The sequence below is a fragment of the Poecile atricapillus genome, chromosome 8 (genome assembly GCF_030490865.1).
Source record: "Poecile atricapillus isolate bPoeAtr1 chromosome 8, bPoeAtr1.hap1, whole genome shotgun sequence".
Lineage (NCBI taxonomy): Eukaryota > Metazoa > Chordata > Aves > Passeriformes > Paridae > Poecile > Poecile atricapillus.
This window is the reverse complement of record NC_081256.1, coordinates 10,814,698-10,832,894: the sequence shown is the minus strand read 5'-3', so window position 1 is coordinate 10,832,894 and position 18,197 is coordinate 10,814,698. Positions and strand designations below refer to the sequence as shown.

At 39.0% G+C, this 18,197-nt stretch overlaps 1 protein-coding gene across 1 annotated transcript in view; it reads right to left on the bottom strand.

The window, feature by feature from the left end:
- Nucleotides 1-17,295, bottom strand: part of NYAP2 (neuronal tyrosine-phosphorylated phosphoinositide-3-kinase adaptor 2) — a 127,535-nt gene extending 110,240 nt beyond the window's left edge. The window contains exon 1 of the mRNA XM_058844294.1: nt 17,081-17,295. Coding sequence (XP_058700277.1) covers nt 17,081-17,286 — 206 coding nt within the window. The 5' untranslated portion in view covers nt 17,287-17,295. The remainder of the gene's footprint in view (nt 1-17,080) is intronic.
- Between the last annotated feature and the right edge of the window lie 902 nt (nt 17,296-18,197).

The window sequence follows — 18,197 nt, the reverse complement described above, 5'->3', positions numbered from 1 at the left end:
CAAACAAACAAACAAACAAACAAACAAAACCAAACAAAACCAAACAACCCTGATTTTGGTTTTAGTTGGAAAGTAAAATTCAAAAAATGCAGAATTTCCCACAAAACAGAATTTTAAAAGCCTATAAAATGCTTTTTCAATTCCTCACAATTATTTTGTAGAAGACAAACATAACTGTGAAGCTGAGAAAAAAAAATTCTCATGGCATAATAGTTATTACCTAATGATCTGTAGAGCAAAACAGCACAAAGACAATAGATGTTGAGTCATTATATGCTGCATTTGGAAGTATTAGACCAGGAGAATTCAAAACACTTCGAATATTTTTACTTCTGCATGATTTATCTTATGTGTTTCTTTGCCTTGCTTTGATCTCATCTTCTTCAGACCACCATTCTTGAGCTCTGTTCAGTAAACAGGGAAAATTGTGGAGATCTCTACCTGCAGGTTTCAAAGCAGGCAGCTTCTAAATCTCAGCATGCTCTTGCTGGGCTGTTCAGATTAGAAATGGAAAAAGCAACATTATGCAATATTTCTACTAGAATACACACGGGCCTAATACACTCTTTAGGTGTTATAAGGAAGCAGGAAATAGACTGCCAGAACTTTCTAGGGGAGGTAATTTTTTGAACAAAGAAAGAGAAAAGACAGAAAGAGAAAAATTATTCCAGTCTTCACAAATTTGTCCTGATATTTCATCCTCCTTCATTAGGAGGAAAAGCAAATGGTCTCCAGATGCTAATATAGGTATACCAGTCCTTTATTAATAAAAGCAGATCTGAATTTCCTTTCCTTTTGCATGGAAGCTTCAATGTTTCAAAGGCTAATATGCTGAGAGACATCATATTTTATATGCTACTTTATTTAGTAAAGATCAACCAGTACACAAACACTACTGTAAGCACTCACAGCTGTGTTCCAACCACCAAAAAAACCCTCTGATTCTTGTACCAAGTATATTCACTTAGTTTAAATGAAACCTAATAGCCTCCAACAGACATCTGAACTCACGTGCAATGCTTGTTCTAAACAGAGTTAATAAGGATTGAAAGAAAGTTCCTGTAGCAGTATTTTTATTTGTACAAATGCCTTTCCTCAGGAGCTGCAGGCCCATGCCAGGTGGCAGCAGCTCTCTTCTGGAGCACAGGACAAAGCTTGGCTATGACACCGAGGAAAGCAGCTCTGCCTTGCGCCCTGGGTTCGTGCTGTGATGGGATTTGCAGCTGCCAGAGGACCCCAGCTGTAGAGCTTTCCACCCAGGTCACCTCCTGGATCACTGTTCCTTCCCCTGCATCACTGCAGTCTCTTGCCTCCCTCCTGTCTGGCTCAGGGAGCAGGAGCCCCCCCAGCATTGTTTACATGCACACCAGCCCCTGCAAAAGCAGTAAACCCAAGTACTGAGCTACTGTTGGCTGCTCTGCCCCATAAAACAATGACTGACAGGGACAGAGAGCACTCAGGCTTGAGCTCAGGTGAACACCTCTGCTACTCACGTGGAATTAGACCTCACACCATAGAAACCCTCCAGGCAGGTTCCTACAGCTTTGTGAAATCAAACAGACACAATCAAGTACCAAAAAAGCACAACAAATGTGTCAAGCATACTAAAGGCCAGCAGGCATACTGACGGATCTTTCCACCAAAAACAGAAGCATTTTATTCTGTCTTAATGCAAGAGATCATGGTATAAACCAACATATGGAATAATAAAAGACTTCCTAAAAAATGATTCAAAAAATAATGGCAAAGTATTGTTTATTTTCACACAGAGGCTGAACTATATGCCATTTAATCGTGGAACTGACCTTACAGCTGGAGGTTTTGTGAGACTGTACAGCAGGAGATGTGCTAAAAAAAAAACACTATTTGCTATGCGTTACCTCAGGAACTGGACTGCTGTAACTAACATAAATATTTGTGTAAAGTAACTGTTAATATGCTCTGAAAAATTATTAACATTTCTTTAATTAATAAAAATATGAACAGCCATATTAACATATTAGCAGTCATTAAAACAAATCTTAAGGTCCCTTTTGCAAGTAGATATCAACTAAAATCACTAAACAGCATCACCTGGTGAGAACATCTCTAGATTGTGCATCTCAGTCATTTACAAGGCACTTTATGAAGGAAGGTCTGCAATAAATGTACAGTTCTGATGGCCTTTCCATTAAAGACTGAAAAAAGCTTTTTTCATCCCCTTATTTACATGAAATGGACAAAAAAAGATTAGAAATAACCAACCTCCCTTTCTATTTTTCTGTCATTGCATTTCACTTGCTCTCAAAGAACATCCCAAAGTAATTCTGAAAAATTAAAGATAAAAAAAAATAGAAAAAAGTTATGAGATTCTGTACAAAGACAGGGGAAAAATTTACTGATTCAGTTCATTTCCATTTCAACAACTGGGCATCCAGAAATGTAAATGTATAAAGGAATGTAATTTATCTTACCCTATTTTTCCTGACTATATGCTTAGTGTGAAGTAGAACAATGGTTGTCACACAAAAACAAACCAAAACAACCAGAAAGTTTGCAGCAAAGCTCTTCATGGCATGGCATCTCCTTGCATGAAGGGCTTCTGCAGCAAGACCCAGCACTTGAAGGTGCCAGTGAGGTCACAGTGGATCACCCAGGGTCAGACTTCACTGGCAGCCACTCATCCCCTTCTCTTTAGGCAGTCCCTTGGGGTTACACCTAGGAGCCAGCTGCAGGTCACTGGCACCCCATGAAGAGAAGAAGCAACCACCAGAAAGCCCTTGCTGAGCTCCCATGGCCTGAGACAGCCTTCTAGAGCACTCAGAAGGTGTCAGCAGAAAAACTGGCACTTAATCCTTTAGTTACTCAATAGCAGCTTCTGCTGTTGAATTGGCACCACTGGACATTGAAAGCAAGCCCTGTGACCCAGGCCAGCGTGCCTGCAGCCCTTCTGGTGCAGACTTTAAAAGATGGATTTCATCAGAACTAAATCAAGACTGCTTTTGCAGCCACAAGGATCAGAGAGTGAGCCAAAGTGACCCTGAGGGGCTGATGCTATCTCCCTAAAACTCCTGTGCTTCCCCAAAGAGCTGGCTCAGAAGGTTGAGGCTACCAGCCTCTACAAAGAAGGGCTTGCCAGACAAAGTTGTTCTGGAACAATTTTTCTGGGAAAGTGACCTTCGGTTTGGCTTTGCTAAAGCTTGGTAAAAACATCTGCATTCATACACCCCAGTGAATTTCAACAAACAGAAAGATTCACAGCCCTTGGTGGGGTGAGGTGCAGAGGCCAAAGACCACACTCCAGGACAACCTGTCCCAACCTTCCCAGAGCAGTATCCTACAAAACAGTAATGCACCTCTAGGGACACAATTCAGCACTACATTATCAGAGATACTGATTGAACACAGACTCAGAGCTGAGCTCACTATTAGGCTGGTGAGAGCTGTTTATTCATTTGATATTGTGGGGAGCTCTTCAATTTTACAGCTAGGATTTCACATTGGCTAAAAGTGAATATTTATTTCTATTAAAGAAAGAGCAATGGAAAAAGTAATCATTCTGAAAACAGGGGTGAAACCTCTGCTTCTTTCTGTTTACTGCCCATATTTAATTTACCAGATGCATGCATTTAAAACCAAGAAAATTAATAGCTTAGGATGGCATAAATCTTGTATTGCCTACATAATAGCCATGGTGATACCAAGAAATGAAAACTTCATTGTGGCAAAAACTATGTTTTCACCCAAAGCTAATTGCAGTATTTATCTCAAAGTGCAAACCAACACAAAGCATTTTAGAAAAAGAGACATAAAAAGAGTCAATAACACATGCTGGTCAACCTTACATTAATGTCAGCATACATTAATAATGGTATCATAAGACAGGAACACTGAACACTGCTACTTTTAAAGAAGGTATCATTTTCAAGCAAGCACAGCTGTTAATCCTCTTGCTAGAAAAACTGAATATTTCTATAAATTTCATTTTTTTTGTTGTTGTTGTTTTGAGGTGTTTTTTTGGTTTTTTTTTTGTTTTATTATTATTATCAGTTAAAATGCATGTAATGTAGATTTGGAGAGGGAAATGAAAAGAACCAATATTAGACATTTAGGAAGAAACTGGAGGTCAAAGCTCTCGTGTCACTTTCAAATGCCCTCAAAACTGCATTTGACAAGAAAATGCATTCAGCTTATTTTGTGCATAGCTTAGAATTCAGGGCAGCCCACAGCTCTCCCCCTTCCATGTGTTTGGGAATGGTAAACAAATTGGCAGATAATTACATTCTGTCTCTTAGCAACCCTAAATGTCTTGCAATGAAGTTATTTGGCTTTTTTTTCTGATGTGTACTGGAAATGACATTATTTCCACAAATTTTAGGCCCAATCCAACAAACCCACTTCGTACAGAACCTCATGGATCAGCATACAGTTTAATGGCAGCAAAGATCAGCTAGTGAAAGCTACCATCTTGTTTGTAATCTCTTGGGAAGACAATTCACAATAAATATATACTGTGGAAAAACAAATGACTAAGTAGGAAGAGGCTAGTCAAAATATTTTGTCATGAGCCTAAATAGCCTTTTCCACTGTCATAGCTGCAAACAAACAATACAGAAACCTGTGGTTTAAACACAAACCTTTAGACAGCAAAGTTCATTAGTTAACTGAATTAATGACATTTGAAATTTTAGAAGAGAAGAGAGGTTTGGGCCAGCTTCTCAGGAAAAGAATTGATTGTGGTAATCTTTTCTGAAAATGCAATCCCACTTGTAGGCATGAAGGAATTCTAACAAGCCAGCTCATGAAAGGGGAAATATTGCTGCCACTCCTACCCTTCTGCAGACACAGCACAACACAGCAGCAGCAGACTGCTGGGAGCGGTTGTCAAAATCTTCACTACATTTTAGTGGAGTGGAGAGGGCCTTTGTTCAGTGCTTTCCCTGGAAAGACATAATCTCTAAGTTTCCTTTCCCTCTTAATAATATATTAGAACAGATATTAATAACAAATAAAAGATGTTGAAAAATCAATACTGTCATAAAATACAATAAAAACAGTAACCTAGAATACTTTGTTCTGCCAAAAGAGTTTTATTACACATTCCCTTTACATGTCCCCTTATTTAAAGGCTGATTTTATATTGGAATCTGTGTACGATCACTGGCAGAGATGCACAGATACACACTTTGTCACTTGTGCTTCATAACACAGATAATATTTCCTCTCTGTTTAGCAGTCAATTTAGGTAAAAGTGCCTCTCTAAATTAATTATTCAGATTATTGTTCACTTACCATAGATCTTCTCCAAAATGGTAACCAAATAATAAACTCTTTTGAAACAGAAGGAACAAGCAGTTTCTCACAGAATAGTGTTAATTATCAGTATTTGCACCTTGACTGATTACTTGGGAAATGAAGATGAAAATCTGACAGCCTGGAACTGGACATTGAAAATAGATTTTCTTCAAGTTCAAAAGCAACACCATAAATCACAAAAATTAACTTCAGCACATGGACTTAAGAGTTGGTCTCTCTATAGTGCTTGATAAATTGCATCTGCATAGCAGACAGGAGCCTAAACAACTTCAAGGGGTTTTGGCAATAACTAATTAAGACAAATGCAGTATCTCAAAGTGTTTTGTTGCTGTGCAGTGTTCTCCATTTTAGTCAGGCACCTGGTAGCATAGCTGGGCTCACACAAAGTTCTTGACACAAAAACCTCAGGTTCCAACTAGATGAGAAAGAAAAATCACATTGCTTCAGTCAGGCATCTGACAGAGGAGAGGCAAAGCGAAGGGGAAAGTGTTTCCTTTCCATTGTTCGAGTAAAGACCAGTTTTTCAGGAGCTCCTTTCCAAGTACAAACCGTGCCAGTGGGCAGCAGAGCTGACAGTGACAGCAGCATATGCTGCACCTGCCCTGTAGCAAAGGAATCAGGGCAGCACTGCACTGCTGCTGCTCCCTTTGTGCACATTAAAGTGCAGACAAACACTTGTTTAACTCCAGCCCCACCTCTCAACTTCTCCTTCCACACCACCACTCATTCCTGTGAGACTGCAGCCCTCCAGATTTCCTAATCAAATGCCACACAAGACTCCCTTTGAACAAGCTAAGTTAGGGAAAGCTTGTATCAGTCTATATTTTACTGGGTAAGGAGCCAGAGATTGTTGTCATTGTCATCATTGTAATCAAGTCTAAAAGGAAGTATGTAAAGGAGCAAAGATCTTTTTGGAATGCTTTGTTGATAATGGAATGGACCAAGACTGGTTTTGATTTTTTTTTTTTTTTTTTTTTTTTGCTCTGTCCTCTTTTACTCTTCTGCAATCTAGTAGAATCTAGGAGGTGAGAGCAAAAAAATGTTTCCAGAAAAGCAATATATTCAGTATAGTTCACTCAACTGCAAAGAGCTCCTTAATATCCAATTTTAAAAATCACAATTAAAAACCTCACTACTTTATCTTCACACATAGATTTTTTTTCAAATGAAAGACAGACAGAAGTTAAAAAAAAAAAAGCTACGAGCAAAGCCTTTTCAACTTCCATCCATTTTTTTAAAGCTCAAAATAGCATCTAAGAGGAGAAGGAACACAGGCAAGATGATGCTGGTGGAAGGACTGGTGCTCAAAGGCAGTCTCCCTTTAAGGAGCAGTCACATGGGCACTGGTGTGTGTGGCTCTGTGCTCAATAAGCCATGAGGCTCTTTGGCTGAACCAGCGTGTCTCGTGTGAGCCAGGGGTTGCCATGGCAAGCACATATGCGGCTCCCCATCCGCCTCAGCACCGAGGCAGCGCAATTCAGGTTAGCAATGCACAAATATGATTTCATAGGGGAAAAAAGCTGTGCTTTGCTTTGCCTAACAGTTTGGATGTAAAGCTGAAACAATTAAAATTACCGCTGAAATGGTATTTATGATAAACGGCTGAAAAACCTTCTAATCTCAGAACAATAGCCATGTAACAAACAGTAGCAGTTCAATCTTCGATAGCAGCTGCATTTTGGCATAAACTGCAGTACATGAATTTCAGAATATTTTTCCATTTAAGTACCAAGAATATTGAATTTCTTCTTCAGCCCTTTATTCACTTACAATTGGCAGGGAGAAGAATGGGATATGGCTGTTCCAGTGAAATAAAAATCATGTCAAAACAACCCTAAATTCACTCATTGCACTTCTTAATGTGGTAATCCACATTACCTGACATTCAATGCAGAACATTTCTGTGAAAGGTCTTCCTGACACTGAGGTAGTATTTCATCATGAGAGTCCTAACATCTACCACCAAAATGAAGCAGCTTGCTAATACAGCAGGCTAATGGAGACCTGCATCATGTGGGCTGCCATTCCTAACCTGGTAATGGAATGCATCTGGAGCTACTTGCAGGTTTATTTTGCAAAGGCAGGTTTATTGAGGGGCCTCTGGCTCTGTAGGGGCAGCCATAGGACTCTTCTACCAGACTGAGGTCAATTCTAGCAAGGTATGTTGTTCTTGCACTTTCAGGAACCTCACTATGATGCCAGGATCTAACATAAAATGTTCAAAGACCTCTGGCATACCACGGCCTTCAGTGTTTAATATCCATACAGGGAATATTCATGTGTGCTACTGCTTTCAGAGGAAAGGTATTCAAGTCCTATAATAATCTCAGATAGAGACTTTACACAATAATTTATAAGGAGTCTAACCATAGAGCCTAACCATAAAAAGTGGGTTCCCTAGCCTCTGAGAAATTATGTAAAAGCAGAAAGACCTCAAAGTAATTGAAATTTTTAATAAAAGTCAATCCTTTGTCTCCTTGTTTGTAGATGTGCCTGAAAAGGGATGACATGTATTAAAAAAGACAATTGATCTCTCAATATTTCCTTCCCACCAGAAAACCAAATAAAAATTCAGTTTTAGTTAAAGCCACGTAGATTCCCCATACTCCTACACGGCCTTCCTAACTCTGCCCATCACATATAAGGGGCTGCTCTCAAACCTTACAGCACCATTCAACCTGTAATTGGTACCAACCCAGAGCATGTGAAAATGCAGAGCTCTCTCAGCACAGAAAGATCATGAAGTTGTCTTTGTTCTTTCCCCTCATTAGAAGATACTCTGTTGGGGCTTCATGGGTTAATTTCAGATCCTTCTCTTTTTTAACCTTATGCTTTTTACTGCACCCCTACACAGGTCACTTCTAGCACGTACTATAGGTTTTTCTCCAATAGCAATAAAAGGGAAAATATCCATTGCAAATTACTTGCTGATTTAAAGGAAACAAAATACTAAAGCACAAAGTGATGCTCCAGGATTTCCTCTCCATTAGAGTGAGCAGCATTTAGCATTGATTGCTATTATTTTTAATCGGATGTCCAAAAAATTGAAGACCTACATCACTACAGATCCAATCAAGATGCTTCTCGCACAAGCAAGCTGCATAACAGATTATATGAATTTGTACTGAAACTACCTTGAATTTCTCTGCCTATGGAAGATGAATATCAAAATCTAACCACTAAAATATTGGACGCTGTCTTAAGATGAAAATAACTGTTTTTGTTGTGGTACTGAATTTTTTTAATGACAAAATTGTTAATATCTCACTCAAATTCATCTCATCAGCAAAAATTAGGAAAATGAGATCACCAGTCAGGCTCCCACTAATGTGATTTTGGTGTTAGCAGGCTAATTTTTTAATTATCCTCTCTTGCTTTACTTATTCAGACATGCCCATTGTGGATGGTTGCAGGATTGTCTCATGTCAGAGTCACAAAACTGAGCATAAGATAAATAATTTTTCACACTCCTCAATACCTCTCTTTCAGCCCTGAGAATTCAGCAAACAGCAGGAATTTGCTACCCCATAGCTGCACACAGGGAAGCAAAACAAACTTTGTGTTTAATTATAGAAAATTATTCTCTAGATGGGCTACATTTTTAAACAATCTCTTTTTGCAGTACTAAAGGACTCAGCAGTTTCCTTTTGTCTTTAAAGATTCAATTAAAAGTATGTTTCTGAAATTAAATTACAGCATGAAATTAGCTAAGGGTATGAAATACAGCATTTGCCCTGGCATTCAGGGGAAGGCTGTTCAAAGCAATTCACTTAATGGCTCCAACATGTGATCTCAACTTAATAACTAAAGTGCCCTCAGCTCACAGAGGATCTACTGGTGAGATATGCCCTGTATAATCCACCAAAAAGAGAAATGGATTAATCCCAGGTAAATCTTATTAATTTATGGAAAATCCTACAGTTACTCTCATTTTTGATCTATTAAATTTTACCATTTTGTCAAGAAAAACACTTGTTTGCAGGAATATTTCTGTGCGTTTTAGCTGGTTTTGGCCTTCTCAATCTTGACACATTCCAGAAGCATCAGCCAGGGTCCATTGGAAGTGTTTGCTCCTCTGTAGCTTTCAGAGAGAGCTGCTGGATATAATTCATCACAACCACTGGGGACACACTTCAGTTTATTCTGTGCTGCACTAGCACAGGGAAGGAAATGAGCAGTCCCCTAACTCTTCAGCTGCCCCTTTAGTCACCTGTTGGGTACAATTTCAGCTCATGCTGTGAGCTGTCTTTGCTCTGTGTGTGCTGGGTTAGTGCTTCAGAGGAATCTAATTTCCATTTGGGGACCTTGGGTACTGTGCAATAAAAAGGGAGATGAAAACCAATTCCACTGACGCTCACCTTCTGTGGGACCAAAGCAGCTCGCCCTGCTCATTCCCAGGTTCCTGGCAGCTCACGGGGGGCTGCAGCCCTGCCCCAGCCCAGCAGGGCTCTCCCAAGGGCTGAGCTGGGCCCACCTGCTGGCTGTACTCTTTATACTCAGGACAAACACCACACAAAGGCCTTTTTTTAGTTGGTGTTATGGGAGCCTTTTTGTGGTGAGGGTTTTGTGCATTTGTTTATTTTTATATATATTTTTAACTGACTTCGTTTAGGATTACAACTTAAATTAGAGTAGAAAGCCAGAAGGAAAAATAAAAACGTTCTCAAATTAACTATAAAACCAACAGCTAATACTATCTCTGCAATCCATTTCTTCTTTAATCTCTCCTTGCGATTTTAATCCAATCACACAAAAATCTAATCAGTGCACATACACATTCCTCTTTTCATACAAATTTTAGCCACTGATGCAGCATAACTTGATAACAAGATGCCCTTCACCTGATGCTTCTGTTACAGAAATGGTGTGACATTCTCTTTTTCCAGGAGCATACCCAAGAGCAGACTCTCTGCTTTAGGCTAAGGAAATAAATATCCCAATTAAATGATTAAGTATTATACTATGTTTCCCTGTGAAAGAATAGAAATAAATAAGCAAATAGAAGTAGCATACCCTGTCAGGAGGGTGCTGAGGAGAACATGCAAAGGGCACAGATGCCTGCCAGCTGGATGGGGCTTAAAGCAATCTTTATTAATATTAAATCCAGCCAAATACAGCTGTGATTCGTGGCCCTGAAAAGAGCAATGAACTGAGCTACTTTGCTCAAAGAAAACATTTGTTTTTCTTCAACTTTATGAACAGTTATTATTAAATGATGGATTTTCCTGAAGGTACAGAAAGATTCACTGTTCTAATGCTGGCACAGAGCATCAGTTCTGCTGGGTTCTCAGGCTGGGGCTGTGTGTTCCCAGTGTCTAGGACCATGGCTAGCTACAATTTTGCTACAATGGGTTGTGAGATTTCTTCCTACAGGCTTTTTGTACAAGTATCTGTCCTCCAGGTTGCAACACGAGCTCTAAATTTGGGTCACAGGCAATTACAAAATTTGTCAGGGGTCAATGAACTTCAGCATGGAGCATTTTTTGGTTACTGAAGAACTTGAGCCAGAACAGATCAATGCTTTTAATTTGCGTATGAATTGTGCTGTATTACTGAATGTATTTCTCTGTTAATGAAGTCCATCCTAGAATAGTTATAAAAACTTCATCTGGGCATGCTTGAGAATAGTCTTCCTTATTTTTCATCCAGTCTTCGAAACAACAGTTTTCAATTAAAATCTACTCTACCCTTTGCAATTTTGTAACATACTTGAAAACATTTTCCAAACAAATGCAAACATTTGACTGCAAATAATGGCACCACCAGAACTCTACAGGATCATGAAAAATATTTCCACAGCTCTACATGCATCTCTCTTGCTAAGAGGGCTTTTGGGTTAGAAGAAATGCAAGATAATTTTAACTCCATCCTGAAGAGTAGTCAAAAGATAGTGAGAGAAGAGAGTGGAAATAGAAGTGGAGTGGGAACAAATGGCTATAAACTGTCCTTTAAGATCCTCAGAGCCCCCAGCACCTCTGAGCAGTGGGCCAGGACTGTGTCCCGAGCTCCAGCCCACCTCCAGGATGCCTCCTGTGCCAAGGCAGCTCCAGCCTGGAGGTTGGATGGGAACACACACCCAGATGGAGCTGGAGCAGGGCCAGCTCACTCATTTACACAGGAGGTCAAGCAGTCCTGTGAGTACCAGCAGTGTCAGGACACTTCCACTGAGTTTTAACAAGAATAGGGGTCTGTAGCCCCTTTAGGACCCTTCTGGGCTCTCTATGACCCCACACTCCAAATGTGCTTTTAAATAGAGCGAATGAATCCTGAGAGAAAACAATGCACCCACCTACAGAGTGGATCAGCATAGATCTGAGCAATTTGTGGAACAATGGAGGGAAAGAGACCATGCAAACACCCTGAGAAGCAGTAAAGGTTGTAAGCAGAAGCCCTAAAAGGGAGGAGTTCCTGAAAATAACATCAAGATTTAGATAGCAAACTGATAATGATTTCTGCTTTATTTCCTTGGTCTTTTGGATTGTGAGGCTGGATATCAGCCTCTATGGTAAATTTTAAGTGACATTAATCACATGACTGTTCTAAAATAAAACTCTGAATAACAGCAATGGCAATATAAAATAGTTTGCATTGTGTCTGTTGTTTATTTTGTATGGCAATAATACAGGCAGCCATATGGATACGAGCATTTGGAAGGGAGGATTTGTTGGCTAAATCATCACATCTGTTTACTTATAAAAGCAACAAAAATACATTTGGAGGTCACTGACTGCACAACCATTTTACTTACTCTTGATGAAAAAAACCTATCAATACTACTCTTTCTACATTGAACCAATTACAAAACACAGCTCATGTTTTCATGAGAAAAAGGTTTTGAAGTCATAGAAAAATTAGTCTCATCACATCTCATCAGCCACTTCCACCATAACAGTGGTATTAGAGCAATAAACTTAATCTAGGCTGAAATGAGCATGCAACATGTCCAGGAGGAAGATAAAGAAAACAACAGTGCCCCAGTTAAGCTTCCTTATAGCACAAACCTTTTGATCAAAGGAGCATGTACCACTGACCTCCTATCCAAAAACCACATTCACCAAGTGAACTCAGATTTGAATTAAAAACTAAAACAAACAGAAAAGCCCCAAAACAAACAAACCCAAACAAAAAAACCCCAAACAAACAAAAAAGAAAAACAAACAAAAAACCAAAACAAACAAAAATATCTACAACTTACATCAACACATCGAGCCAAAAACAATGGGTTAACAAGCTTGTAATGTATAATATCTCAATAATGTGTTTACAGGTATTTCAACTGAGGCTCTCACCATGACCCATAATATTTAATGCACTTCCTTCACCATTTTTTTGAGGTCAGGCTATAAGCATACTGTCATCTACAAAGCATAATTATTTCTGCAAATTTAGAAATGCACCGTTTACTACCCAGAATTTCAATTACAGACAGATGTTCAGAAATAAAAGAAATAGTACATTAGAGATTCTTTCACCTAAGGTATTGTTCTGATTTCAAGACATAAAAATTAAGTTCACAATGAAATTATTTTAGGTTATTTTTTATTCTGGTAGAAATATTTTGGTATAAACTCTTCAGCATGTCCACATAGTCTAAGATTACACACATTTTCTCAGCTGAATAGAGATTTTGGCAGTGAATAATCCAATGCATAGAAATCTTTTTATATTTTCTTGCTGTCACCCACGGTTGATAATACAACTTTTAGCTGAAGGACACATATTTTACATCTTATTCATGAAGGAAACTAAGGATAGGAATGACAGAAAGCTGCAGAAAGATAATACCTGAATTCAATTACTTCCATGACTATTTAAAAAAAAAGAAAAAAAGGCAAGAGAAAAATGTGATCTTACTTTTGCTGATGGGTTAGTCTTCAGTACTTGGTTTGCCAAAGAAAGGAGAGGTTATGTTGACAGCTGTTCATTACAATTCCTTCTTTACTACAAGAGCTTAACTCTGCCACTGGCTGGCTGGCCCATTTCTGCTAGCTTTAGCACACAACAGTGCTCCTAAAAGCTCCTCCTCTTGACAGCATCTGTCTGGATACAAGCACAAGCAAGGCTTTCCATAGAGCCATTTAGGTCCTGGGAACGAGCTACAAGTAAGGGGAACCATTAGAAGTAAATATTTTGATGACTAAATTCAGGATTTGGCCAGCAGAAATTCATACCCACTGACACCACCAGCTTTAAAGGAGAGTAGTCACATCCTCACAGTGTTACAAGTGAAAATGACAACTTCCCTGACAGAAAGAGTAACTTGAATGATGCATAAAAAAAAAAAGAAGCCAGACCTTTGAAAGAATGCACTCCTCAAAAGTTTAGCTCTGATTAATGCAACATGTCCAAGCCTTCAGAGGAGGAGGGTTCATTATTTGATTCTTACCAAACTTTTATATTTGTGCAATTTAGAAGGGAAAATATTGGTGAAGTATCCACACAAAACAATAATAAAGTAACTAAATATGTGCATTTCAGTTATGGCTGAGTCAGAAAGCAATTGCTCATTCTTACAGATGCCCTATATAAATTCCAAATGCTCACCTTTTTCCTGGCACCCACAATAGCTGAGGCAAATCTACCTTCTGTTCCCAGAAATGCTGCCTACAGCTGATATTGTATCATGGCAAACACACATCTCATGGTATTGCCAGTGAAAATGATACTGCTCCATAACTTTATTTGCAATTTATAGGCTCTGTGGGCAATATGCCACTACCTTCTCTTAATCTGGACATAGCTCCCTGGATAAACAATGATCATGTAATGAGACAAGATGAATAAAAGATGAAAAATAATGTCTATACATAAGGTCCTATATACATATGTATTTATTATGTCTTACTCTCAGCTACTAACCAGCACATTAACCTTATTTTCTCCGCATGAGCGCTAAGCACCATACTAAAATTAGGTCAGAAATTCAGATCAGATCAGCTGACTCAGCCCAGCAAGATTAGACAAAGACTAGTTGGGTTTTTTTTCCCAATCCAATATGCTGTGTTTATATCCCACGATGTACAATGGATCCATACATTTTTCCCCACAATTAACCTATCAGAACCAGACACCATGAGGCAGCAATCACTCTGAAGGTGTCATTTCATCAGTGCTACTGAAGAAACACAGCCCAATGTAACCTTTGGAAAGAAAAACTTAAAATCAAACAATTTTTTTTAGGTCATTTTTCAGATCTTGTTTCCAAACTGCTTAGACTAATGCATTTCAATGAACTTAAGTCATTCAGCACAATTATGAGATGATTTAGGTAAATAACAGCTGCTTCTAAATAGTGTTGTGTGTGAATATCACCACTTTATTAAACAATATATTACTCATTGTTATGTTGTTAATATACACAAACAGCCTTCTTCTAATAGAGACCATCTGAACACTAAAATTGAATACCTTCTAAATAATTCAATAATTGGAGAAGCAGGTAATTCTCTGTAGGTGCCAAAGACTTCTGGCTGCTTTATTTTGATTCTCACAAGCAAAAGAAAAGTATTGGTGGGAACCCCATTTCCTCCTCAAAAATCTACCTGCAGTTAATCACAGGGGATGACTCCCTTGTTGCTAAGGAGATTGTTTTCAGCTATTGGGAGTCTCCAGACTGCTGGCAGTTACCACTACACATGTGCACCACTTGCTATCTAGGCCACGCTCTCAGGAATTAGGGATAATATAAATACCCACCGAGATAAGGTAAAGACATAAAGAATACAGTACAGAACAAAGAAGAACTCAATGATCCTACTTAACCTTTCCTGACTGCTGCATTTCAACAGACAACATGGTCTTGGATGAATCTCTGGAGGTTACTGGGGGGGCTGACTCAATTGCAATCAGCCTAAGTGCCTTCAGGCTCATGGTCCCTTTAGTCAAACCAGAAATTTTCCCTTGGTCTGCCATTGCTTTTAGTTTTTCCAGCCAAAGGTTGATCTCAAGTATCTTTTTTTACCTCACCAAGTTTACATGGGAGAAAGCAAAAAAAGACTTAAAGAAAGTGGTTTTCAAGATTTCCTGAGGTGTTTTCCTACTTTTTTTTCTCAGGCAGATACTGTTGCCCCCCTCAGTGTTATTGAGATAAGCCAAATGGGGAGGGATCAGAGGGAGTCACTGCAAACATAGTTTCCCACAGAAGAGCACTGTATTGAGGAATTGTTGGTATCTCCAAACCACATACAAATACATGCTGTTCCTCTAATAAGCCCACTGTGTTGCTGGTCCTCTACCTCCTGTCTTCTGGCTCTGTGACTGAGGATAAATACTCTGTTTGCATTGATCTCAGTTGAGTGTGGGCAAGAATTTCATGGTTTGGCTCAGCCCTAAATCATCTGTATTTATCCAGAGCTCTTCATCAAATCTCTTTGCCAGGATCAATGAACAAAACCACACAAACCAACCACAGTGTAGGAAATACTGTCACTACCATTCAAATGAGGTAGAAAAGCTTGGCTAGAGGACTATAAAGAACCAGGTAGGTCCACAATTTATTCTCTCATGTCCCAAGAAACCTATTCATAACAACATCTGTTCTGGTACTTAGTAACATTTATGGTCACACATATAAAAATATATGCAAGCAGGTTAGCTAGAGTACAGTCTAATTAGCTGTATTCACCTTAATTTCACAGTATTCTTATCACTCCAATGAAATTACTGACAACCCAAATAGTTCCACTCCCTGGAACATAAAGCAGACATATATTCACTATAATTCCTTCATCTCCCTCCTCTCTCAAACTGTGTGTGCTGCTCTTTTCCTTTTAATGTTCCATCAAAATTATCAGACTACTGAGGCGTTGCTTGAATGTTCACAGCACAGCATGTCTGTTATACCTGGATGTACAGTACCCAAGACATAGCATAAAATTTAATCACTTAAACTGAAATACAGAAGACTCATGCTGGGGGAAAAAATTCAAAGGACCTCCTATCAGTTTATGCTCAAGCCATCCATTTGCATATAAAAGTTAAGGATTTGGATGAAGGATTTACCTGTATAACAGAATTTTACCTTCACCTCAAGAAAAACCAATTTTTTGTATTAACAAGGGTGTATGTAATAAATATTTATATCTATCCCATTCAACCTTCTTTTCCTCTCCAAGAGGCTGCAGAGATTTCATTGATATCCATTGGCACAAGAGGCCAGGTCATGCAAATGATCCTCTCATTAACTGTCAATTAAAATCAATGCAATTGTTCAAGAAGAGCCATTATAGTGTTCTGCCCATCAGGGGCTCGATCCATTTTCCTGCAAGTGATTGCAATATTGTTACTGACTTCAGAGATCACAGAATTGAAAGGAAAATGTAAATAATAGACTCTTGTTTTTAAAAAAATCAAAAACCTTAGACACCAGTTGAAAAGCTTTGAAAATTTACCATATTTCAAACATCAGCTCAAGGAGAGTCTATTTTGACCTGTGAGACTGTCCCTGTCTTGCTCACACACAAATACATTTTTGCACTAAGTTCAAACTGTTCTTCTACAAGACTAACAGGATGACAACCCATTTGTCACAGGATCTAAATCTCCTATTCCAAACACCCAAACTTTTTGTTACAAATCACACCTGCTCAAGATGCCACACACGCTCAAACTATGTCAACACAATGTAAACCACGTGTGTCAGAGGCCTGACAGAGGCCCATGGTGTGTACTGCTTTTGCCAGCAAGCTGCTTAGAAATCAACTGCTCTGCACGTATTTACCATATCTGAATCCCTTGTTTTTCACTCACTCTGCCAGACCACTCATGTTTTTATCAAAATATTTACCGTTTTATTGCTTCTTCTTGTTTTCGGCGTTTTTCACTCTTTTCTTTCAAGTAAGCCAGGTTTGTTTCATTCCTCATGCGATCATTCTCTCGAGCAATGTCTGATGCATTCTGTATAACCAAGCCATCATAGGCTTTCATCCCCATATCTTCAATATACTGGAGAAAAGAGCCCAAAGTGACCTCCTCCTGATTAGAACTCATCATCTTGCAGGAGATAATGAACAAAGGAAAGCAACGTTTCCTGCAGGTTGAAAAACACATAATATCTTAATCAGTAGGAAAATAGCTTATGGTTTATGACAGCAAGATTGTGTCAGTTGTAATTAACATCTCTGTAAGAGACAATTTCTCAGACTTTCCCATTTAAAAGATAATAAACAAAGCAATTCAGAACACAGAACAACATTACTTGAGACAAGAGGAGACAAAACCAAGAGTCTCTTCTTCCAGGCAATGCAGATCCATACAATTGTACTGTTTAAATCCCAAAAACATTTCCTGCCACCCTTTCCCATTTCCTAGTACCCATCAGTTGAATAAGCACTGCCATCCTGAATCTCAGTTTGAATTGAACCGAGAAGGCTCCCATCACAGGATGACAGGTCCCTTTTACAGTTTAGATAAGGCTGCACCAGAGCAGATTACCTGAAAAAATTCCTATTCTGACAAAGTTCCTATTCTGAAGGATATTCTAAAGTTCAGGTGAAAAGTATTGTTCCATTTTTAAAAACAAAAAAGTAAAAGCTTTTTTCAGGTTCAAAATTTAGAAAGAAATATTGTGAAATATTTTCCTGTGTTTTTTAGTAATGTGATAGGGAGCCCATAAATGCTGGTCATGTGTTGCCCAACATCTTGTTAGCTTGAAGCTCCAAGAATGGACAAGAGTGCCCAGCTGAGCTGGGACCCTCAGAACAGACCCTTGAAGTCTGCAAGAATCTGTATTCCAGAGGTGTGGCAGACACTGGGGTTTACAGCACCTTGGAGCAGACACACTTAGACCCCTGGGTAATTCCTGGGCCTGTAGCAGGCAGCCTAAAAACTCTACAGAAAGGGCCCAGAGGCTTTCCATTTATCAGCAGAACTCCTGGGAGTTGCAAGAGCAGTAAATACTAGAG